Source organism: Lichenostomus cassidix, chromosome 7, assembly GCF_008360975.1.
Source record: "Lichenostomus cassidix isolate B80296 chromosome 7, HeHo_3.0, whole genome shotgun sequence".
NCBI classification, from domain to species: domain Eukaryota; kingdom Metazoa; phylum Chordata; class Aves; order Passeriformes; family Meliphagidae; genus Lichenostomus; species Lichenostomus cassidix.
Genome location: NC_139488.1, coordinates 7,588,117 through 7,614,251, shown reverse-complemented (window position 1 = coordinate 7,614,251; position 26,135 = coordinate 7,588,117). Strand labels below are relative to the sequence as shown.

The 26,135-nt window shown below is 42.7% G+C and overlaps 1 protein-coding gene across 5 annotated transcripts; it reads right to left on the bottom strand.

The window, feature by feature from the left end:
• On the bottom strand, window positions 1-26,135 carry NAB1 (NGFI-A binding protein 1). 5 transcript variants are annotated; one of them, XM_085066013.1, is made up of 8 exons: window positions 25,862-26,135; window positions 19,827-20,660; window positions 14,226-14,359; window positions 13,196-13,247; window positions 7,626-7,736; window positions 5,157-5,298; window positions 3,800-3,949; window positions 1-2,665 (listed from the first exon to the last, which is right to left on the bottom strand). In XM_085066013.1, the coding sequence occupies exons 2-8, from the start codon at window positions 20,643-20,645 to the stop codon at window positions 2,574-2,576; spliced, it is 1,500 nt and encodes a 499-aa protein (XP_084922139.1). In that variant the 5' UTR covers window positions 20,646-20,660; window positions 25,862-26,135; the 3' UTR covers window positions 1-2,573. The 5 variants fall into 5 exon arrangements, with proteins under 5 accessions (XP_084922139.1, XP_084922136.1, XP_084922138.1 ...); XM_085066010.1 differs by having other exon boundaries at window positions 26,070-26,088; XM_085066012.1 differs by having other exon boundaries at window positions 3,824-3,949; window positions 25,862-25,994.

Sequence of the window (26,135 nt, the reverse complement as noted above, 5' to 3'; positions counted from 1 at the left end):
TAAAGAGTTCTCACGGTGAATTTTATTTTGTAAGCAACAATATAAACATGTGAATAAAACAGGCATCATTTGCAGGGCTGGCCTTTGATCCAGAGTACCCTGGATCTAGCAACCCTTCCCGAGCAGACGAGGGCAAGCCTTTACCTGCGACTCCAGAGGCTGGCCAGGTTGCAGTCCACCAAGACCTTTGTCATGGAAAGACCAATGCTTGAGTATTTGCTATTACCAAGCTTATGTGCAATCTCGGAATGTACCTCCCTCCTCCCCCCCAGGATTAAAAAAAAATCATACAGCTGCAAACCAGTAAAAAAAAATTGCTTCCAGCTTATTGAGACTGAAATGGCCTCTTGGACATAAACTGAAATATCATTCTGGAGATAACCAACTGGTCGTGACACAAAGTACTGTATTTACAACTCAAAAATATAACTGTTATATACTTTAATTTATAACAAATTTAATACATTAGTGTTTACAAAATAAATTCTGGACTCAACTGAAACAGCGTGCTGCTTAGCAAGTTCTTTTTTCCTTCCTCTCACTTTTACTGAAGAGACCAGCAAGCTTAAGATCTTCCTCTGTGACCCACACACAAACTTTTGATGGTGTCAGATGTTGGAGAAATATTTCCTGCATCTCTAAAGGTTTGCTGCTTGGTACGTTCTATCGCTCAAGCTGTGCAGTTCAAACCTTAAGCTGTCCTCTAACAAGTTCCATAGACGTCTCATGAAAGCTACTCAGATACTAACCAGGGCACTGGTTAATGTTACAAACTGAAGAAACATCTGTGCTACTAACTCACACAACAGGAAAGAGGAAATATAACTACACATTCAATCTCTTATGCCTAAACAGCAAAGCTGCAAACTCCATTGCTTAAAGTAAGATACTTCAGTAAGTGAAACAGTACCATACAGTTCAAGAAACATTTTTTTTAAAAAAACCAAACATTTTAATAGTATAAAAAGTTGTTTTACTGGTGTTTCTACTATAAAGCTTTGTTCCACAAATCAAGTGATAAAATAATTAGATATGTTTACAGTGATAAGAGACTGCAGTGTAGACATTTCAGCTCACATTTTGCTGAGCGTTTCAGTACAACAGAGACTGTGACTGGTTTGTTAATACACACCTATGACACAGAGCAAACTGCAGACACGAAGTGCACACCTGAATAGGGAAGTTTACCCACTGGCATGGCAACTCACTTTCTTCAGCTCTCCCTTTCCCCTCCAGAACATGTTGTAAGCAAAAACTGTATTTGGAACTGGAGGCATGTAACTGTTCTGACTGCAGAGCAGCACAGAGGAAAGATGGATGCACACAAACACACCATGGTAAATTCCAAAGTCATATGCCAACTACTTCTCCTTAGATAAAATGACATCTTCAAAAGTGAACATGTACAAAAAATAAAAACTGTCAAATAAATAAAGAACACAGATGTTAATTAATCACATACATAAAGAAACGTATTGGCATACTGTATACAGTATACAGTATATTCATAGAATCATGTGGGCTGGACAGCACTTAAAAGGAGTTATATGCTAAAGGCATGACTCCTTGTCTCTCTCCTCCAAAAAATCTTATGGTTTCTGGATATCAAGTGCAACCTTTTACACTGATGCATAAATCCTGCACCATATTTCATCTTTGTCACACTTGGGATGCCTTTTTTTTTTTTTCTTTTAAGATCCACAGAGAAGTCCAAGAAGTTATAATGGTCTGAATGACAATTTTTGCAGCCCTGTCTGTACTACTCGGTCTCTTGAGTTTCCTACCAAATGAGACTTAGTAATTGTATGGTACACCACACCCCAGTTGTTCCCAAGGAAATGGGAGCCAATCATATGGACTCTTCCATACTCTAACTGGCATTTCCTACACTCCTGACCTGTATGTAGGTATTATGCTATAAGTGTGTTACACAAAGGCTGCTGAAACCATTGAAAGTGATGTAGCGATAGTTGAGTGTCAAGTACATCTGCTATAATACAGAATCAGGGTCTAGGTCTATCAAATGCTATATCCACATAACATTTTAAACCATGAAAATATTGTATGCATTTTCCTTTTTCTACAAATATTGTTGCAAACTTGCTGTTAATTGTGTCACGAGGTTTGCATTCCTAATTCTCCGATGATTTTTAATTCAAATGTTTAACAACCATATCTACGCTAGGTACACTGAAAGTAGACATTGAAATTTCAAGTAAAATGAACTGTAGCCACATCTACTGGACTCAATACACGTCCCGACATCTAGATTTACTTTGATAAGTTATACAAATACATAATACATTCTTAAATAATGAAGACCCACAATATTAATTTGTGAATCCTCCCACGTTATAAAACCACTTTTACAGGAATGTTTATCCACCTGTATTACTGTTTTAGTTGCAGTGTCTCTTGCTTTCCTGTTTCCACGGATTACTGAACCAGTTCTTAGGCTTTGGCTATTGAAATCTCTTATTTGAATGAGGCAACACTGGTTATTAAGGCTGGTTTTTTTTTTCTCTTGTGAAGTTTCATTCTTTACTATGACACTGTTTTCCAGAGCAGAATGACTATCTTGTGTCTTCAGGTTCTGTTTTTATGACCTTCCTTTCGATGTTGTTAAAAGCTGAATGAGGAAAATCCTTTAAAATACCAAGGCCTTCTGCATTGAGAAAAGAAAGAAAGAAAAGATGTTAAAACACTGCTTGGAAACAAAAAATACTCTGTCCTTAAATCAAGAAAAAGGTCCAAGAACCATATGAATGCTAACAGTTGAAGCAATAAATTCTGCCTCTGCCTCCTCCTCCTCCTCCTGGGCTTTAACCCAGCTGGATTAGAACCACCTCAGTTACACTGCAGTGATGACAGAGGAAGCATCACAGATTTGCTTTAATTCCCTCTGGGAGCAGGGGCTAATGGAGATGCACTCTGCATCAGCATTTTGGAAGGGAATGGGTAAAAATTCCCTACTAGAGATTTCACTGAGTGAATTATCATTGGGATTGGGATAATCTACAAAAAAAGTGAGCTAAGATTGCAATGTCCCAAAAGTGGAAAACACACAGGATTCTTCCCAGTCTTCAAAACAACTACTTTTGCATCTTGTCTTTCAAGTAATCTCTTTCCCACTGCATCTTTCAGACTCAGGTGGGATTTTATTACTACTCCTGAAGTTGCAAGAGTCTCAAGAACTCCTGGCTTTATCTCAGTGCACTGAGTTTTAAACTGAAACCACCCACAGAGATTTCACAGAGGTTTCTTGCCCTCTTCTATCAAACTTAAGAGTGGGTTTCTCCCAATGCCAGAGGTAAGTAACAAGATTGGCAGTGAGCAGAGGTCAGTGAATCAGAAACCCAGGTGGAAAAGACTTGCTGCATGACATGCAGTTCACAGCAGAGAAACAGTGCTAGGTCCTTATAAACCAGAATAAAGAGGTCCTTTTAATAAAAAGCCTGATTCTTTTATACAGAATGAAGCCATGTCATAATCATGGTGCTGTCACTGTGATGCAGTTTAAACATTTAACAGCAGTAGTTTGGGTCAATACCACTCTCTGAGGACAGACACATGCTAGAACTTGCTAATCTGATTCCAATTACTGCATCCCCTAAACTTTTCCCAAATAACATTCAATCTGACTCCACATTAGCAAGTAACACTCTTCTTGGAGTTTTCTACAAAGCCTTGATGGTATGGTTATACACAATGCATGCCAGGCTGCCTTCCTGGCTGCTTCACTCAGAGCCATCACAGAGAAATAAGAAATGGTGGGTAATTTCTCAGGGACAGCACTAACCCGAGGACTGGGACTTTGCCTCACCACTGGGGTAAAGCCGGATCAAATCACTGCACAGAGATTTCCCAACGTGCTGCTCTCCATCAAGTGAAATGTGCTGCATCTGTCTGCTTGGCAGGTTGGACATGCGGAGGTTCAGTGGTCTTTCACCTGCAAGTTGTTCACAGTGAAACATTGATGCATTAAAAGAAAAGCACTATTAAACAACAGGTAGAGACTTCAACACATATTAATTCTATCAGCAAAAGCGCATCCTAAATTCCAGCTGCTCGGGGAAGTTTTCTAACAAAACAAGGCTTATGTAAATATACTGCTTTGCAGACTATTCCACAGGCATTGTTAGAAAGGGACACTCAGCCAGACCAAAAAAAAAATTATTTTTTAAAAAAACCCTTTATTTTGCTCAAAAATCCTCTTGAGATACAAAAATTTTCCTCTCCCACTGCACAATCCCTTTGAGATCCTAACAATTCCCAGCTCCCCTAAATGGTATAAAAAAGCTTGCTTGGCCAAAGAAAGCTGGATCCATGAACCTGTTCTTCCTGGTAACTTCTGTACCTGATTTTTTGACCAATACACACAAATGAAAATCTGTTTTTTAACACTTACTTTATTGATTCCCTTAGCTGTCCCTCTAATGCTTCTCTTCAACCCACTTTAAAAAACTAGCACTTAAAAAACAGACACAAGAACTTCTGGTTGTATTGCTTTTGTTTGTAACATTTTGTCTCATTTCACAACAGTAAAAAAAGTGATCCAAACAGAAATGCTCAAACAAAACAAGCACTCATAAAAATAATTCAATCCAAGGAATAGCCAGTTGGTAAATCAAAGAGAACCACAGAACTGTAAGGTTTTTGAAGAATAACAAGCTACTAAAAACATCATTAGAATCTGCTTAGTCCTAAGTAATTTACACAGCAAGCTCCTCAGGTTTTGTTCCTAGACTTCACAAACAGGTAAACAAAAAGGACACCAACTATATTACCTGCTTTATTTTCGATTTCCACAAAACAAGAACGCAAATGAAATGCAACATTCTGCTCTATTTTCAAAACTGAGGATAAAGCTAGAGCAAAGTCCTGCTCTCAGTAACAGCAGTGCACCCTACCTCCTTCCCTCCCCACATTATCCCTGGGGAAAGCAGTTTGCCCAGATACACACCAGTAAGAGAACAGAACCTGAGTGTACATCAGATTGCATTATTTACACCGTAAGCACTTCAGGGCAGACAGAGATCTTGTCTTGTCCATTCAGTGCTCAGGGTTCTGTAGGAGATAAACACCACCACTGACAGAGGTTGCATAACATCAAATGTCTTTGCTGGCAGCAACGGTGTGCCTGGGAGCTACCATACCTTGTCCATCAGCATTATCTAATGACATGCCATTGGGGCTGTGCTCTTCCGAGTTCTGCCTGTAACACCCCGTGGAAAGACGTCTCTCTAGTGCTGCCTGGTTGCAAAGAAACTCCATCTGTTTTGCCATCACCTTTTCCGACTGCAATTAAAACAAAGAAAGATTCCTCTCTATATACATACATACAGCAAGTCAAAACACAGGGGGGAAAACAATATCAGATGAAAAGACTAACAGCCTAGATAGTGGTTTTTGTTGACTCATATGTACAGATGTGTGTTTTACGATTTCTTCAAAACTATGAAGCAAACAAAATATTTTTGCACCCATAAAGATTTTCATAATGTATGTCTGAGTCACTCGAGAATACTTAAAATGCAAGCTGTTATAGTTCATCTACACAGAAATGCAACATTAAATTCCGTTCTTAAAAAACACACAAAAATCACTTCCTGCACTTTAGGACTACAGGTTACGTGAAGAGAATCTCAAGAAAAGCAAAAAAGAATGTTTTAATTATCCAGTTAGCTCTGTTCAAATATATGCCTTCACAAAGTATTCCAGAAAGTATTCCAAGAGCAATGGCAACATCTGCTAAAAACTTATGCCAAGATTTCACCAGACATCTTGGAATCTTTATTTTAGGAAACAGCACTACACAAGCTTAAAAATCTGCCATTCTGAAAGTGTAGGATGACAGTATGTTTGTGGGGGATAAAGGTGTGAAATGTCTGTCTAGAAGAAGAACAAGACCTATACACCTCTAGAGAGTGGAGCTAAACAATCCAGTGCAACGTGGGAGGAAATGGCGTCTGAATGTTTGTCATTGACTTTAATGCCAAGAGAATTCTAACTTTCACTATAATCTTGTTCTCAAGAGAATGTAAATAAGCATCTTGCAAAACTAAGAAGAAAATCACAAGTCAAGAAAGTTGATTTAGAAGAGCCACAATGAACCTAAGAACAGAAAGTGTACAAACTTAACACCTACAATTGATAGGAAAAATTAATGTCTCTTTCGGGTAATGCTGTAATTGTTTCAACTACTACAGAGCTCTATTCATTGCAGAGCATTTCGCTTTTCTTGGGAGATGCTGGAAGCCCTAACTTCCCACAAAAGGCTCCTTGCTCAGCACAGTTCAATAAATTACACGTACAGTGGTAGCCTAACAGACCAGCAAAACCTGGGCTTCAACAGCACAGTGGTGACCCTGACAGCAGGATAATGACAAAGCCAGTATTTACATACTCTGGCTCATCAGGGTCTGCAGAAAACCATTGATAGCTCAAGCTTGGTCTTGGCAGGAAAGTAAAAAAGCAAACTATTTTCAAACAGTTACTTTAAGTGTGCTTTAACTTTGCTGTTCTGTCACTCCTGTTACCAATTTTTGAACTGTACAGTAATTTTTTAAAATAATACAACACTTCTCATTCATGCCATCTTTGTTGTTTACTTGAGATAAACCCCAGAATTTTAAACTGCAATGATACTTCTGATCCCCAGAGAAAAACCTGCAGAGTTGCAGATACGTTTAAGCTTGAATTACATCTGTAGTCCACTGTTATGTGGTAGTGACCAATGAAAACTTTAAAGCATATACAAAATGAAAACAAGCTCACGTAATTATTCTGTGACATCAGAACATGTGGCATAATTGCACTTTGAAGTATAACAGATTTGTATGACTGAGCACTACTTTGCTATAGAAGAAGGTAAATTATAGGGCAACACATCCAGTCTCAGAAAACAGGATGGTAACTCCTAAATGTAATCTTACGTGCAAATTTAGTGATTATATGTGCCCAAATCAGCTATACAAAATAAATTTGTTGCAACTTAGCATGAAATCCCTCCTTGACAAGAACTGGCAGCAGGAGATGGGTATTTTGCCTCAAGGCCGGGATACACTACAGAGAAGACAAAGAAAGAATCAGCAACCTGTCTTTATTTATACAGAGCTTTCCGTCTGCTCAAGAACACTGTGCTTCCACCAGGCTAGGTATTGTTTAGAAAGCCTATTTATCCTCTCAGATCCAGAGGTTCACTTATTTCCTAAACATATTTTGGCCTTTCTTCTTGTAAGACATGTCAGAGCTGAGGACTCCAAGATCGCCTACTCTATTCCTCTCGGCTCAGTAACTTGAGCTTTCCATTTTTAGCGGATAACGCAAGTAACACAGCACATACTGTACCAATACTACCCTACTTGCTCCCAACAGGCAACCACAGATTTTCAAGCCTACTATGCTGCATCTTACCTCCTTGCAACTAACAAGGGCAAAGCTGTAGTACTGTGTCAGAACAGTTTCGGGAGGTAAACCCAAATTAAGAGTGATGCAATCACAGCTAAGCTAGGTAGCCTTTTAAAACTGATGGGAATTGATGTAGTCATCAAAACAACAAAACATCAAAACCAATGCACAAAGACACAGCCTGTATTATTCACAGTGTAGTGTAATTGGTTTACCTGGGAATTAAGAGCTGTTGGGTCTTCACTCTTTCCTTTAGCCAAAGCAAGTGGCATTTTGTCTTGCTGATAGAGCGTCTGGACTGTGTCCTGGAAATCAGGATAACCATCCTATTGAGCATAAAAAGAAAGCAAACCAAGAGGGACTTATTACTATTTTTTATTCACCCTCTCTGCATTCTTAACAGAAAAAAAAAAACCCTAAAAAACACATTCCTGAACTTCTGTGAAAATTCTGGACTGCAAGTTACATGTGCTATCCACTTCATTTAAGTTTGTGCACAAAACACACAGCCCCTCCACAGCAACTGCTATATACCTGAAATGGCAGAGACAATCTCATCTTTCTCAGTTTCAGGTGAATCTAGACTACTCTTGTTACTGACATTAAACTAGTTTACACTCAGCCTTGACAGGCAGATTTAGGCCTATGGTTTCTGTCACTCTTCAGAAATCAAGTTTATATGTAGTCAAGGATATATACTAACCTTGTGAAACTGAGAAAAGCCTGCTGAAATTCAATGTTTTTCACACAGAACCTACACTAGTATCACAAAATGAAATATCACCATTTCAAAAGTACAGCATAAAATTCATAGACTATGGGAAACCATGATTCAATAATTCTTCCAGTCTGAAATTCTTATGACATGCAAATCTCTTCTGCAGCTTGCATATGTATCAATAAAGCAAATAAAGTTGCTGTGAAAGCCTGCCAGACTCCATTAAAATAAATTAATCATTGAAGTAAAGGTTCAAGATGAGGAGTTTATCCAGCTCAGTACTATAAAAGGAAAGCTCATGTACACTAGAGGAACATCCAGAAAAAGCATAGTATAGGTGACTCTGTCAAAACATGAGAGCAAGCCAGAGATCTTAAGACAGACCCAAACATGAGAACAATGACATCTGTCACTGAATTTCTGCAGACCCGGGTGTCAAAAATACACCAAATCAGGTATATTTTCCTTGTGGATTCTCAAGACACATACAAGTCAATAATTACATTTTTGACAGTAGATGGACAAAAGGGTTACAGCTCAAGAGAAATAGAAGTGATCTTTCAGAAAAAACACAAAGGAGGGACTACAAGGTTCCCTCCACTGGCAGGCTGCCCACTGACCTGCAGAGCAGTGGTCTGACCCCAGGCAGATGGCCAGAACCCCAGTGCAATGTAATGCCATCAAACCTATTCTTTATGCTCAGGAAAAAACCCAAAAATCTGTCTGAATGCTGCATATTGCTTTTATCCACCCAACTCCCTCATGGAACAAATAAACACAACAGCTAAGCAAAAACTTCATAGCCAGCTAAACTGCCAACAAGCCCCATCCTCTACAAACAAAGGTGCTGCAGCACATCTCCATGAGCACTGACCACTTTCATAATTAAGACCTGAATTTGTTTGGGAGAGGAGAACGATTACGTGTAAAAAGATGAGAAGCTGAACACAGAAAACCCTATCACTCAGGATCCTATTTTTGCAACGGAACAGGTAACACAGTTCTTCCTAACACACTTGTGATCACCTGCCTATACAAAACGGAAGGCTGTTTCCCAAAAGCGGCTCTAGCTGCCTGTTGCTGTGTCAGTCATGCCTCAGCCAGGCAGATAATTCCTGTATGATGATGTGGTTCTGGATCACCTTCCCGAGCCCCTTCCCACTGCTGGCTGTCCCCAGTGCCCTGTGGGATGAGGAGTATGCTGGACCAAGCAGCAAGCTGCTCTGCCCCATAGCTGCCTGGAGGTCCTGCTGCATGCACTGCAGCATTTTTGTTTTGCCATGCTGCTGCTCGGTTGTTTTTCAAAGCGGCTTCATGCAGCAGATGTTCCCAGTCCCACATGTGCTTTTTTGCTCCCTCTAATGACATTTTTCCTATGAAAACAGTAGCTTCTACTGCTTTTGCTGTTTTTGTGCAAAACACAGATCCCACACTTTGGTTTTCTTTTCAACCTTCTCAGAAATTGTGGAGGTGGGGCTTTTCTCTCCTCTTCCTCCACCCATGCTGGCACCAGGAGAAGACACTTCCTTGCAGCCTCTGCTCAGGTCTCCCTGCCTGTGCCCCCCGACTCCCACTGAGCTTGGGAAATCAGTTTTTGAAAGCTCTTCCCACCCCTCCTGTTCAGATGAATGGAGACACTGACACACAGCACAATTTCTTTAGACCACACACAGCAAGAATATTTATAAAAACCCTTCTTTTTCCTTCTCTTGGCTGTTCATGCTGACTCTGAAAGGGAACCTGGTCAACCCCAATAGTGATGAGCAGCCTCTCTCTCCACAACTTCTGCCTGATGTACCTGTGACTTGTTTTGCTTTCTAAGCTGGTGCCACAACAGCTCATTGCTTTGAGCAGTGCTGGCACTGAGTCACTCAAGATGACAAAATAAGGGGTGCCCCCGCCTCACAACACCTAAGCAGGAGAGATCCTTGCTCTGCAGGAGGATGGGCCATTTCCATCCATATTCGCCTGTCCTGCTCTTTGTCCAGAGCAGATTTAGGAACTACAACCCCTTTTTAATAATCTGCTTCCAAATACCAATTCACTCCTTTTGGCCCTCCCTCCGCACCTTTAGTCTGTCATTTGCCTGGATTTTTTTCCTCTTCTCCTCTTTACACTTCACTCCCACAGCTCACCCACCCACTCAACGAATAGGAGGGGGAGAGCTCGCAGGGGAAGAGAAAGGCTTTTACAGGTAATTTGATGTAATTCATGGCACATTGTTTCTTTGTAATGCTTGTGCAAGTTTCATATTCATGAAAAGGGTAAATTTACAATGTGGCTGCAGACTGACAATGCTGCAGCTTGCACACACAGCTCTGCTGGCTCTGCTCAAGGATGACCTTCAGAGCCTCTCTGGAGGCTTTTTTAAGTGTTATTATATTTCAGGAAATTAACTCATCTTTTTTTTAAGTAATCTTTTACACTACGCAAACAGGCTGTGAAGTCTTTCCAAATTGAAGCCCTAGTATTTTAGGCCACGCTTCACAGAGACACTAATGACTAATGGTTAAAGGAATGGCAAATCAAAATACAGAGTTCAGCCTTAAAACAGAAAGGCAAAATGACCCTTCTCAGAAAAAGAAAAAAAAAGGGAAACCCAGAAAAGAGCTAGTTGTAACAACAACAACAAAAAATCCCCATGTTCAGATCCTCTCTGTATTTCCATAATAGCAAGCTAACAGATCCACAATGAAGTATCACAACATCAAAAACAGTGTACGGAATTCTAACCCAGAACAGAAGGAAAAATCTGCATTTGCTACCGTCTTCCTTTTTACTTTCACCTTTCCAAAAAAAACCAAACCAAAACAAACCCCCAAAAAATCCCCAAACATACTACTAAAAAAAGGACCTCTTACTTTTTTTCCCCAAAATGCAAGCCCCAGGAACCCACAACAGCAGTGATCTGCTATGTCATACTGCATCTTTTTTACATTTCATTGAAGTAAAGCCCACGATTTACAGCATACCTCAAAATTATAATGCACTGAAGTAATGGTTTACTCCTCCTTAGAAGACTGCCAAAGTTGTGAGGAAAAAAGACGTTTCTACTGATAATAATATGGGTAATTTCAAAATGATTAATGCTATGCTATCAGATTATTTAGTTTAATTTTAAATTTCTTATTTTGGAAAAATGACCTATTTCTGAAATAGTAATTTGTACAATTAAGACATGAAATTTTCAAAAGCATTTTACAATATGACTGGTAATTTTAGATAAAACCAAAACCAAGTAAACATCCTTTCTCAAAATTCAACCAAAAAGGGTATAAAAGAAGCAGGCCTTCCAGACTCTTAAGATTTCACCATGCAGAAAAAAGGAGAATACACATCCCCTAAGGCTGTCCGGATTTCCTGCTCTCCAGAAAAACTCTAGTTTCAGCCTGTATTTTTCACAGTTTTAATTTTATGCTTTCTTTCAATGAAGATCCTGTAAAACAGCACCTCCCTTGCAGTCTGTCATTTTAGACACTTGCTCATCATCAATTATTACTGAATGAAGGAAAAACTTCCTAATGCTGAAATCTAAGTCATTGAAATACTACTTCAAGCAGAGGAGTGGCAGCTCCCCACCAGATCTTAAAAATTAGGGCTGGACTGAACAAAAGAGGAGACTCAAGCAAGGTGCTGGTCAAGGCTGGTCAATGGTGAAGCTGGATAAAATCACTGAATGCAGCTTTTCCCTTTTGTGGATCAAAGAACACCTTTTCCACCTTTTTGTGGATCAAAGAACAAGCACAGGTCAAAAGCAAATCCTAACACACTTAAATAACATTACTGACTTATCCAAGCTACCAGTGAATCCTCACTGCACATGTGTATTTTGCATTATATGAACTCTAACTACAATTGTATATGGACTGATGGAATGTAATAAATAAGATGAACTCCTCTACTCCTGTTCATAACTGCCTTTTCAGAACTAACTGCTCTCACCAGGGTTTGCCTCCCAGGAAAAGCCTAAAAGCACTGCAGTACTGAAAAAAAATGAAAGCCTTACTACATGCAGTACATCATTTATCACAGAATGCATTACATATGAGAAACACATTTCCGAATGTGTTGCAATTTTCCTCTACAGTTAGAGAATACATCACCTATCTGTGTCACATACAAATCTAGCTCATATTCTAACACACATTTAACCTGCACCTTGTGGAGTAGAGAGTACAATAAAAAACACCCACAGTGCTAAGGATAAATTAGATACCCACGTAACAGTGAAACAGTAATTTGTTTAAAATACAAATTGAAAAGGAAGATCTGCTTCTTATGAGGTTTATAGGAACATGTATGTATATTTTAATTTTTTTTTTTTGTTAAAAGGTCTCAGATTGACCTTCCAGCAGTGGTAACTGAAGAACAAGGTAGACTACACATATGCTGCTCCTGAACTCTTAACAAGAAATTTCTGGCATCTCCCTAAGCAACATCTAGCGTAAGTGTATACATTAGCCATGTACACACGCATTTGACAAAAAACTCGTTACAAAAACCTGTATATTAGTATCTACAGGCACAATCACTTGTGTTGAGATATACAGCTTTTAGTTAGTTTTTTACTTTTTGATATGATGACTGTCATAATTTAGGGCATAATCAGAGATGGCCAATATTCTGCCATCAGCCCTAATCCAAAACTCTGTATTTTGGACATGATCAACACCTGACTCCAGTGAATCAGGCAAACCCCATCTCATGCTGACTGAAAAGCAGGAGGCCTTATGGGAAGACATTTCCTACAGTGCTCAGGCTTATTCCACCACAGGAAGTCAGTCAGTCAGTCCCATTCCTCCCCTCCCACTCACTCTGAGTGCAAAACACTGAGAGTATCTTTACCATTAAACAAATCCTACTCTTTACCCCTGCTCCTACAGGTTTCCCCATCAAGCACTTACATTTACAGAGACACTGGTGATGTTCTCCCACCTGCTCTCTCTCTCATACCCATCAACTGTCTGTCAAATGTTTTTCTGACAATTTTCCTTAAGACAGATCCCTTCAAAACAAAACTGAATTTTAGCATGCACAGGTCAAAATACAGTAGTCACATTACTGTACCTCTATCTTGATTCTCTTTGGTGACAGCTCATCCCTTTCTCCACATTTAGATCTAGAAGAGAAGACACATACATGATCAGTAAACAGCACATTAACTCTGACTGTCAATACGAATGAAAAAGATTCAAGGGGAAAAATAGATCAGGGAAGAACAAGTGAGATGTACAAAAAACCCCTCCCATTCATTTTGACATGGCAGTGAATGTCACTCAAGTATAGAGGAACACAACTGTCTTACGTTGTTTCCAGAAGCATCAAGAGATTCATGGATTCTCCCTTCCAAAGAGGAAGGAAAGCACAGAGAATTACAGAAATGCCTTTGGCATTGCTTACCCAGGATGGATGTATATTTATATGAATCTCTATAGAAGAAAGGAGAGCAAAGGAAAACTTTCTAGAAGTGTACAAAAATGTATTTTGAAAAGATATTATATTACATTACAGGCAAGGGAATTAACATTTAAAAATCTCAAGAAAGTATCAAGACTTTCAATCATACTTACTAATTGTAAGGTTTTAATTGTATTTAAAAGTTGTTAAGCCTTTATCACCGTTTCATAACAGCAGTTAATTTAAAAGAACAGCAACAACTGAAATTGGGATTCAGTTTCAGTTCCTTTAAAGCAAGTTTGTAAGCCACATGACGTGATCTTTTTGGCTAACATGCCAAATCTGTATATGGAAAAAAGGAAATTGATGCATTGAGCATCTCTGGCTACTCTGCCCATTTACATTAACTGTAAAACACACTAATGCCTCAAATGTTTGAAATACCAGCCTCTCAGATGCCTCTCAACATGTACTATCCTCAAAATACCTGGAAAACCAGAGAGCAAATAAAAAGGTAATTCAAAACTAAATCTTATCAATTTTAAAAGCTTCAGGTCTCAAATAACATCTTCCTCCTTTCCTCAGAAGCGCATTTTGCTAGCTGAGGAGCAAGAAGAAAATGTCTCTAGTGCTTCAGAAGAAATGCCATCAGGCTGCTTAGTTCCCTGATAAAGACCCTGTGAGTTAATGAAAGCCTTACTTGGTGGTCCTGTAGGTGTACTTGTAGGTGACCTCCCGCGAGATCTGCCGGGCCAGTGCGAAGAGCTCATCCCTCCTGGTCAGCAAGGCGTTGTCTTTCACACACAGCTGGGCAGCTGCTTCATTAACTGTTAGCTGCAAGTAGACAAACAGGCACTCAGGATTCTGCACACCTTCACCTACTGTGCTACTGAAAGTACCTCTTCTGAATTAAGGCAAAACTCTGATCGCACGTAAAATTACCTGTAACTGTACACTAAACCCTGGAGGGTTTCTTCAGTTTGTCTGTATCCCTTACTAACCCAGGTAAGCATCTGGGAAGGCACAAGAGATGAATGTAGTTGGTTCGGAAAGTAAAACATTATTGTAAGACTGTCTCAATGTGCGCTGCTTTTGCCTCATCCCAGCATTAATTAAATCTCAGTATAAAACAGTAGCTCTGAACGTTCACAGCGTTTGGCTCCCAAAGACTGGCTTACAGGGAATACTATTTTTATAAATGCAATATGCCCAGGACTTGGGGGGAAAAAAAAAAAACAACCACCCTGACAGTGTGGGTACAGATGGCTTTCCCTGGTGAATACAGAATAAATTCTGTAGAAGGTGATGGTTTAAGAAACGATTAAACTTTTTATAGCTATGTTTCTCACCCTCGTGTTTGTGAAGACTATCTTCAGACATGAATCAAATGTAACTTGTTTCAAGGATGTTTTCCTGAGCCTGCCAGGACGCATTTCTAGTGCCTCTGCTGCTGGCAAAAGATTCATAAAGGAGGGGGGGAAAAAACCCTGAAGTTAAGGCTCAAAATGATTTTGCAATGCTCTTCAGAAGCCTATAGGAAGTGGTGATACTGTCATTAATTGTATCAAGTTAACAATACTGCTGTCTGAGAAGCCTACGGTCAGCAGTATGGACACAAGAACATTGTTCATGCAATGGGAGACACAAATCGAGATGCTGAAGAGGCTATTCCAAGCTCCTTCCACAGCAAACAGGGCTTGAAGAGACTTTCTCACTTTTTCCTCAGCTGAAGAACAGCCAGAACGCGTAATGAGGCATAACAGCAAGAGGCCAACAGAATGCTACAGGTGTTTTGACCAAGTGCCCACAACTCTTTCTCCTCTTTTATTTCTAGAAATTAAGCTGCTTTGAATAGGCTTGGCTCCTGGCAAAGGAGCACAGCTGCTTTGGAGCTACTGTCAACAGCATGTTCTGTATCTGTCCCAGGCTAGTGAATATGCCAGAGCAGCTCGGTTTGCACAGCAGTCAGCACATCCACGATGGATGGAGATGTGCCATCCCGACCCTCCAGCTGGCAGCAGAGGCAGGACAGCACTCGTGTGAGCTCAGACACCAAACCCACTGCTCCCACAGACCAGCAGCTCTGCACTTACAGGGTGTCTCTGGGGAGAAGGCCAAGCAGTCACCCCTTCACCCTGCTGTCTACCACAGTGTTACTTGTGAATTAAACCACAGAGGCCAGCGGCTCACCCAAAGCACTGCACGCTCCATCCCTGAAGGATGGAAGCTGTCACAAGACATGAATGACTGTCTTCACGTCATGAAGGACAGGCTGTCCTTCACCGTGGGGCTTGATGGCAGCCAAACTATCAAAAATTCATTTTGCCCAATGTGATGCCTGTTCTCCGGGAAGGTTGAACAAACAAGAATACGTATCAGAAGAACCAAGATTCTTCTCTTAGCAGCCTGTGCCTGTGCAGTATTCCTAGTAAAACTCACATGGAACTGCTGCTCCTAATATTTCACAAGCATTTTTTCCTGTGTTTAGCCTAAAAGCCTCTGATCTCAGTAGTGCATTTCCTATGGCACCTGACTGCTAATCAGAGCACAAACTTGTCTTTAACAGGCAAACCAGATATGTTGCCTGATCCTTTAGCCTCTGTGCAGACAAAAAGAACAAATCTCACAGAGATCAGATGTACAAGGGCGCAAACAGGTTACCATATTCCTACAATACAAGGTACTAAACTAATAAACTATTACCCCTTAGACAGGAACAGTTGTTCTACAATGTCTATCTCTCTTCAGAAAAAAACACAGAGGGGGAAAAAGATACAATATAAGATTAATACAACACAAATTAAAATAATTACCATCTAAAGCAGGCATTAATTTCTGTAACAGTGATAGCTATTACTTTGCCAAGGATGAATAATATGGCTAATGCTTACAAAATAATTTGAGATATTTTTTATCCCTCAAAGTGCTGAAAGGTTGCATAGAGCTGAAATGACTGAAAATGCTTTGGGTAGTTGTAGGCAAATGCTGTTTATCCTAATATGTGAGAAAAGCCAAATGTTTATTTGCTTGTTTTTCCTGGTTTCCTCTTTCAGGTCACATTCAGACTTACTGAATTGAAGTGCATCATGGCTTCCTGCCTTTTCAGGAGGCATAATACTGCAGATACAAAGCATTGCATGCCTAAAAATATTCTGTTTGCTGGAAGCCTTAAGGATATGGAGCAGCATATAACCATAAAGGAGAGGGATAAGTATACTTCCATCTGATGGGGTTCACAGATTCCCCCACTAAAAATCACATAATTAAATACCAAGCCCTACTGTTTTGGTGAGTCAGCAAAAGAAAAGGAAGAGACCAAGCTAGAAAAAATTTATTGCTTGTTTTCCTAATTCCTGTTTCTCACACCATTGAACAGGATTATTTTCATGTTTTATAGGTATCGAGACAATCACTGAAATACTAACACACAAATTACAGATCTGAGTCAAACTTGCAGGGGTCACCAAGTTCAAGGGCATGCCTCCTACTTATCCCTCCTCCAGTCCAACTTTAAACATTAAGTGCTCTCTGTGTTTGAAAAGCTGTGTAATACTGAAACAATGGGATGGATTAAGGACAGCATGTTTATTAGTTTTGGAACGCCTTCGAAAGATTCAGCATCAGATTTTATGTCCGATTAGTGCTTTATGCAAATACTCCTACCAGGAGCACACACTTCCAAATCAGCCCAGTGTCTGCAGCTCCCACAGGCCTCTAATGGCTGCTCCAGCCCTCTGAAATGAAATATTCTCACTAATTCACCACTAATAATTCCACCAGGTTTGATTTCAATTTGCATTCAACTCCTCTGCGCTTGAGGAGCCAGAGATACCCTAGTCCTTACACTAAAAAGCTAACCACTACTTAAGCTTTTTTAATTCACAGCGAAGTTTGTTCAGCTGTTCCTTGCCAGCTGCAAGGAGAAACCTTGAACTGCGAGGCAGAATGACAGCCTTGGAATGTATTAACACGTGCAGAAAAACAGTCCCTGGACAAGCAGAAGCTTACCTCCCTGGTTGTTTAAGGTCCTTCCTTCTGAGCAGCAAATTGTTTAAGCCATCAAAACCAAAAACACACTGAGGTTGAGTTTACGAAAGGCAAACTCTGGTTTAGCAGATTTTAAACAAGAAAAAAAAAGGTCTTATTGCTGCTATTTATTTTCTGCTTTAAAATGGAAATGAAGACAAAACTGTTCTAGACAAAACTTTGTGAAATCTGGCCTCTTTAAGCCAACAGTAAACCAATTATGAGCAAATTCTTCTTGCTTGCATGTGTGCAGTTCCCATCAAGTTCAGCGAGGCCCCACATGCGTAAGTGAGGCATAAGTCAACCACAGACTCCTTTGATCTTGTGCCCTTAATCACAATAGCGATAGAAATATTTCCTAAAGCCAAACCATGCTCTCATTCCATTTTTAAACGTGGTTTTACAATGATGTAGTAAAGATCTGTAGTGCAATACTAAAAACAATGAACAAGGCAGAGCAGTTGTCCTTTCTTGCAGTTCATTGCTATCCTGCTCCTTCAAATTACCACCCCAGTGTTCATTCCTCCAGCTCTGCAGATCCACTCCTGAGCTTATACAAAAGGTGCCTCTGGAGCCCACCTTCCAGTACACTGCTGGATGCCAGAAAATTATCCTACAAGAAGTCTGCCCAGATTCCAGAGCATTTTCTGCAGTTGCTAGGCCAGAGAGAGGCTGTGAAAGCAGACAGCTGCACATGTTGTACACTTTGACTGCCTCCATCCTCAGGTGGGGAGAACCCCTTTCTCTGAATCCTGAATCTGCAGCCACATACACAGGGCATCTACACAATTAATCCTTTCAAATCCTGCCTCCATCTCATACACAACTAGTTCTGTTACAAGAGAGAGACTTCCACAAGGTCAGGGGAGTAAGATGAGATCTGGTCTTGTACAGTGGATGAATTCATAGATTATAAGTGTTGGACATAAAGCCACAAAGCACGTAAGTGAAAGCTGCACAGCTACAACTGTGTGGTAGGAATGTGGCTGACTACTGTGGAAGTGTCTCCCCAGCCTGCAGTAAAAGCCCTCATCAAGTCACTGCCGGTGATGTGCAGTTGCCTTATAAATGCAAATACATAAACAAAAATGTAAAGAAATACGCCTTGTTTCCTTCTGCCCTTCTACTCAGAAGCATAAAGAGAACTCAGTCTTATGCTATGGATCACACACCTACAAAACTTCTTCTTGAAGCGAAAAAAGGCTAAACCCAGTACAGTTTTTTTGGCACTCCTGTAACATAAACACTGCCTTTCCTTTTGGGAGCTAAGCCTTACATGCCAAATTTTAAATCCAACTGAAATTTTGCAATCACTGTTAACTGTGAAAACGCTGATGCAGCATTCATATCAACAGTGTTTTGGCACTGCTTTGAATTAATGTTTGTTCTCCCCTTGTACTGTACTCTGGCACTGGGAAACTATTCCCCACACAGACACACCTATTGCGTTACAACACATGCAGTGTGAGCCTCAGGAATGCCACAAGAGGAGCAAGGGAGGCCCACATGGACTTTCAAGGACAAGAGGGAAGAGATGCTACTCAAGGGATTAAAGGACAAACATTCAGATTAAAGCCACCCAGCAATACTGCAGACAGTCCTTTCCCTTCCTCCTCATACAGTCTGTGTATCATTCAACATGCTTAAGACCACTGCGACCAAAAAACCCACAGGTTGTATAATTGAGCTTCATTCCAATTCAAACAAAAAAAAATCCATGCCACCTGGTTTAGGGACCTCATTGACAGGATCCTTTTCACATCAAGTGCACAAGCTACAGAGCAGAGTCTTGAGGTGAGGGAAGACAACAGAGGGTAGCAACCACATCAGACACAAAGCAATTTTAGTTATTGATCTTCCAAACAAGTCTACTCTCAAAGCTGCAAGGAAACATCAAGACAAAACTTCTTCAAAAAAAGTACCAAATGCTGAGAATCCCAAGGGCCATCCTCAGTGCAATACTGGTTTGCTATTTCAGTGCCAAACTTTCTAAACCTTCTGTATGAGAGGCTGCACCAGCTACCGAGCAGTCTGATGACATCAAGCTGAAATCAGCACATGCACACACACACCCAACCACAAAAGGGGACTTGGGTTGCATCTGAGATTTCCAAGTCAGACCAGGACTGCCGACAGCACTCAACACACAACTTTCAGACACACAACTCTCATCACCTGGCAGGAAGTACCCCTACAAGAAGTGTATCCTGTAAACACATCTCGTCAAAGGTGTAGGAATAGGGGAGGAAGCCCAGTGCCACTCAAGGTGTTTTACCTCATGGAGAGTGAGATGCTTGCCATCCTTTCTTTTTGAGTCAAATCTGCCATATATTGCACTGTACTTCCTGATCTCCTCCTCTTTGTGAGGGTCATCGTCACTCATCTCAAAGATGTGACCAATCATCTTTGCCAGTTTCTTATTTGTTTTCAGTAACTCCTTGACTTCATTGGAGTCACTTTTGGGCAGGGAGGGAACCATTCGTTCTACACATTCAGCAACTGACAGAGCAGCAGCAGCATCCAGGGTCTCGCTGTTTTCCTTTGGTGAAGCTGGAGAGCCAAGGTCAGCCGGGGAAAGGCTGTGCTCACTCTCTGTGGTGTGGTGTCCTTGCCAGAGTCTTGGCTCGCTGCTGCTCTGCAGTGATAAACTCCCCACCACGTCAGATTTGCTCGTGCCCACGCTCTGCACGCACGTCGTGGCAGCGCACTTCGGAATCTTCAGGTGAGGCTCTCTGGTGCTGCTGTTCCTTTCGTAACTGCTGCAGGATATCCCCAGCCATGCAGGAGACCCTTCTGGCAGCTTGTATATTGGAATGCTGCTGACCGGTAAGGAGGTGAGAGGCTGGTTAAAAAGGCCAGGGTTTGTGACCCAGTCCCTCAAAGCCTTCTGCAGCCTTCGGACATGAAGGGGCTTGCTAGCCATGCCTACGAGAGCCATTATCTCCAAAAACTCCTCTTCACCTGCTTCACAGAGCTGCTGGACATCATCACCACCCTGCTGAATGAAGGCATCAAAGTAGAACAAGAGATTTGCTTTTTGTAGTATTCGATACAGCTGCAATTCTCCGAGGGTTCTGGGTAGAGCTGACGCCATCACGGAAGACAGAACCTGCAATCAGTAAAAACAGAAAGAAGATGAGCACCAAAACACTGACATCCAGATGCACTGTCCCACTGCCCGTCTTTCCACAAGGCTGTCAGCTCAGAGGACAGGGCTTATTTCTCTCATTATAAGAACACACACGGAAATGAAAACTCTATTTCTTGACTAGTTGACTTAATAGAAACATTTCTGAACAAAAACCAAATCAGCAGATAGTTGTGATGAACCTACAAAAAAGATGATTCAAACACACAGCCAGCTTGTTTTCAACATTCCCACTTCATGTTTGTTCCCAAGAATGTCAGTCAATATTGCTCACGGCTTCTACTCGACACTCTTTTATGTCTTAAGATCAAAATGATCACAAAACACATTCTGAAGAATTACAGAATACTTGATTGCCTCAAGAAAAAAGCTGACCAGTTTAAATTCTTCCTAATTGTCACATCATTTCTGCCCCATAGAAAGTGTGGAGGACTGTAAAAGGAAGGCAAAGAAGCAAAGTGCTTCACAGAACCCCAGAGGATTAAACGAGGCTGGGTCAGTGAAAGGGTTTTTAAGAACCAAGTATTTCTACAGTTCTACCTGTTTCACATAAAAAGGATGTAGTGCCTCTGCTGATGTTGATTATGGCAGCAACAGCTGCAGACAAAGCAAAAATGCCGATGGATTCCAACACACATAGTTTAAAAACGCTAGTTCGAATTTACCTGCCCGTTTCATTTGCTAACAAGGCTGCCTGTCATTGACACTTGAGACATGAAATACCACTCAGCAATACAGCAATTGTGCTTAAAAGCTCCCAACAGACACATCGCTGTGGTGCTCAGCCCTTACAGCGGCAGGAAAAAACATTTGCACAAGTTTCAACTTCATAAACCCCCTTATCCAGTTATACCACAAATAATAAACTCCTCAGAGAATTCTAAGATCTCACATACACACCTCTTCACTCTACGGTGGCTTTCACAGCCACAAGCAGATAATTTCCAGTATTACTGTATTAAGCTAAACCACCAATCAATAAGGTCTAAAGCATGTAATTTATAGTTGGTTGAGAAAGTAACAGAACTAAAACACTGAGCAGGTCTGCTAACATTGCTCTGGCTCTGCTATCACATTGCACTTGAAAAAACACACAGTAGTAACCTAAAAAACAACACCTACAGAAAGATTTGCACACACTGGGGAAAAGGATTTTAATAATGTTCAACTCCTCTTCCTCCAAAACTGCAATGCAAGCAAATACATGTGCTGTGGGGCATTGGGAGATTGGTTATCAAAAGTAAAACTCCGAGGGAAATTATTTTTACAGTATGTGCTTTTGCATATTGTAAAAAAATTGTTTGGGCATTTTTGAGATTTTTTTTTTTTTTTACAAAATCAGCCTTTTCTTCAAGTCAAACACACAGATAAAACAAGCAGAGCCCAACTTCTATTCAAGAGGCATCTGGAAGACCAGGCTTTTGCTACAAAATTCTGGTTCAACTCTACTAGAGAAAAATAAAACGAGGATGCCAACAGAAACTTTCCAGAAATCTATGTGGCAGAAGCAGGTTACCTACAATCAACTCCTTCAGGAAGAGTGATGGAGCCCAGGGAAAAAAAAAGACCCAAAACATACAAACCCCCCAAACCACCAGCTGAACATATCATTCCTTGTGTGCCAGTATGTGTGAAGCAGAAGGGACAGCAATAGCAGTTTAGATTCGAGCAGCTACCTCAAGGAGCTGCTGGTGAGCTTAAGAGCTAATAAACTACACACTTTGAAACTCAGGGTGAAACTGTAAACATTTAAGAGCTACATATTTTAGAAACACAGTTTAGCTTTCAGAAATAATAGTTAACCGCAGAATATCAGTTAAATACTGTCTACACTCAAAGATACAAGAAGCAACAAGGAAAATCACTTAAAGATAACCCTTCACTGGGCACGTAATTCATTATTTTGATGACTGTAATTATTTCACAGAATTTCTTAGGAAAAAATCCTCCATTCTTGACAAACTTTGTCAAGACAAACAAAATTCACAGCTTATGGTTGAGTGGCATTTCAGCAAACTGTTCCTACCCTCCCATTTCAAATGATGCTGACTTTTCACCGTCAATACCACAAATAAACTTATATAACTTTTAAAAGAAGGCCCATTTCCTCTGAAAGTCATTCATCTTAGCACAAAATCTACATAAATCTACATAAATGGACTTTGTGCAGAGAGCTAAATTGAATCCTGGGAGGACAGTGGCAGTGAAATTATACACAGCCCAAGAGCTCCAGGCAAGCCATGGAACTGAACTCATTTTTCCAGCCCACAGGCTGGAAGAGCAGCAACAGTCCACGAGCAGCCTTTACCTAGAGGCTTCTAATCAACAAATCTCCTCATGACAGATAAAACTGGATTAATATGTACTATGGAGGCGTCAGCAGCGAGTCCACGGTTCAGACTGCGCTGAGATTTGCATTTAAAGCAAGACTAAAATCCCTTTGTTTCGTACTTTAAAGACCCACTCTGTTTTTCAAATTCAGTACAGTAACTCCTGAGAGGGCCAAGCAATTTTTCCATGTACGACTGTTACTGATTTCTGCAGAGAAGGCACTTTCAAACACTCCTCCTTTTGACCTCTTTTCTCCTTGCGTTTAACAGAGTTCCTCCAGCACTCACCTCAACGCCATCCCAAGTATTTCTAAACTCTTACAAGGAGAAGGCTCCCTGCCCTTTCCGAGACAGCCTCTCCTGCTCCTCCAGACACAACCACTCCAGTCCCTGCTTCAGCCCAGCTCCCAGCCTACAAAGCCCGGCAAGCAGCTGTGCTAGTCCACCTGGAGGAGTTGGATGAGGCTTAGGAAGAGGACAAGCAACAGCCAAGGAGTGCTGAGGAAGCAGCACAGCACAGCCTGAATGCGAGGAGACCGTTAGCCCAAAGGACAGCCGGCACTGCTGCTGCTGCTGGCTCTGCTCACCCAGCCGGCTACGCAAAGCCTTAGCACACCCACTCAAGTCTCAGCGCCCCACATCTTTCGGGTGACCTTTAAGCTGCATCTAAGAGACATGAAGTACTGCTTTCCACCACTGTTCTCATTTCTCAGTGCATTGGGGACAGTCCTTTTGGGGCAAAGGGTGAGCACGAGAAGAGGTTACACAATGAGAAGACATGGGGTGAGCTCACAGCCAGGACAGCTGTGTCTGTCTGCTCCTAGGAACAGCACCCCAGAGAAGGCCCTGGGGCACCATATGTGATCCCCTCTTCTGCAGCCTGCTCGATAAGTCTTAGGCTGTCTAATCTGTGATCCCAAACCAACCTGGTTCAGGAGTAACGGCCTGGTCATGCCCTCTGGCAAACGCTAAGAAGCCAGCCAGAACGATCTGCTGCTCAGGAGTGAGCAGGTACATCTAATGCGTGGCCAACTGCAAACCCTTTCCCCAGCAAGAGGCAGGAATGCAAAGCTGGCACGGGGAGGTCTATAGGAATAAATGAACACAGCCATGGCACTTGAGCTGCTGCTTCTCCCCCTTCTTTGCTCGCTGCCCGTACCAGTGAGAAGTGTCAGAACACACAGCAAAGAGCAGCCATCTCTTACGTTTTTCACATATAGAAAGAACAAACAAAGAAGCCAGAAAACTCCCCACAGCAGACAACACTGTTTAAAATACACGCAAGGCTGCATACTGTTATAGCCACGGGAGAACCAGGAAATCACAAGTTAGATTTTCACTCAGCCTTTGCAACCCACAACCATGCATTCTGATTTTCCACATTACCTCATTCACATCCACAGCCTATCACCCCACATGCCATGCCCTCCTCTCCAAACGCTGGCTGTCACCTTAACTCTGACCACAAACATAACTCCTGGGAAAGAGGAAAACAAAAACCACAGAGACACCACAGAGCACTCTTAAATATTTGTAAACAGCTAGTGCAGGAATCACAACCCATTCCTGCTCCCTCTACCAAGACAACGGGCAGTGGCAGTAGCAGCTCCGCTCAGCATCTTTAACCATGGGAAAACAGCCGTTCCTTCCCACTGTGCCTGCTCCGGGCTCGGAGCTGCACGCTTCCCGGAGCCGGCAGGAAGATCCACGGCTGAACTAGGCAGGTGGTGGATGTGGGTGAAGCACCGGGAGAAGGAAAGCTCGGGAGCTGTGGGATGTGGGCATGGGACAAGGACTTGGCCAGCAGCTTTCCTGCTTTTTAAGGCTGCACTGGAAGGAAAAGCAACCGAGCAACTCTAACTGATTTTTAGAGATTTTATTTCAGGTGAGTTCTAATTGAGCTGTCACCGATTAGATTAGGAATACAAGGATAAAGTGCGAAACATCACATCCCTGTATTTTAGGCAAAAGTGATTATTTCATAATGTATCTTGATCACTTTGGGCGTTTTGAAAAGTCTCTGAAGACAAACTGGATTTGGGTTTGAGAGCTGGCTGTTTGCATATTCATTACATTTCTGCAGCGTTTCCAAAGGACTTTTAGCAGGAGGAGAAAATTACATGTAGCTGCAGAAGAGAGACTTCGCAAATTAAATAGTCTTGTCTAGCTCTGAGATGTGCCAAAATACAGCCGATGAGTGAGCTTCGCGTTTACGTACAGACCCGCAACTAATGAGAAACTTGAAACGTGCAAAAAACACCCTCGCGTTTAAGGACGAAACGAGCGCACCAAATACCTCCAGGTTCTCGCACGGCCACAGCAGGGTCCCGCACGGCGGGACGGAGCCCGGGGGAAGCAAGCTCACCCGGCGGGCACGCACGGGCGGCTGCGCTCCGCACACAAAGTTCGCGGCCGCCGAGCCCGCCGACACGAACCTCCCGGGGCGGCTTCTCCGTCGGGGTTACCCCGCGGGGCGCCGCCGCGCCCGGACCACCCCCGGCGTGCGAGCCGGGAGGGGCACGGCCCCGCAGAGCCCGGGGGGCGGCCGGTGCCACCCTGCCCCGCCGGCCCTGCCCGGGACCCCGCCGGAGCGCCGCCTCCGCCCGGCCCGGCCCGTCCCGTCCGCGCCGTCCCGCCGCCGCCCCCGCCCCGCGGCCCCCCCGCCCCGCGGCGCACACGGCGGGGACGCTTCTGCACTTTCCGCCCACTCCCCGTCCCCCCCGCGCCGGATTTCTCCGGGAATCACCCACGCACGACCCGCCCGCTCCTTCCGGCCGTGCCCCGCGGCGCCGGGACCGGGCTGCCCGCGCCCCCCGGCCGCCCCGCACGTACTCTGCAGTCGGCCGCCGCCGCCGGCTGCCCGGGGCTCCCCTCGGTGCCGTCCCGGGGCCGCAGACTCAGCCCCGCCGAAGTTCCTGCCCGCGCCCCCCCCGCCCAGGCTCCTCCTTTCCCATCGACGGGGCGGGTGGGCGAGCCTGTCCCCGCCACCGCCTCGCTGCCACTGCCGCCGCCGGGGGGGCGCGCGGCCGCCCCGCCGCACCTCGCCTCGTCGCGGCCGCGCCTTCGCCGTGCGCGGGGGCCGAGCGGGCGGGAGGGAGGGAGGGAG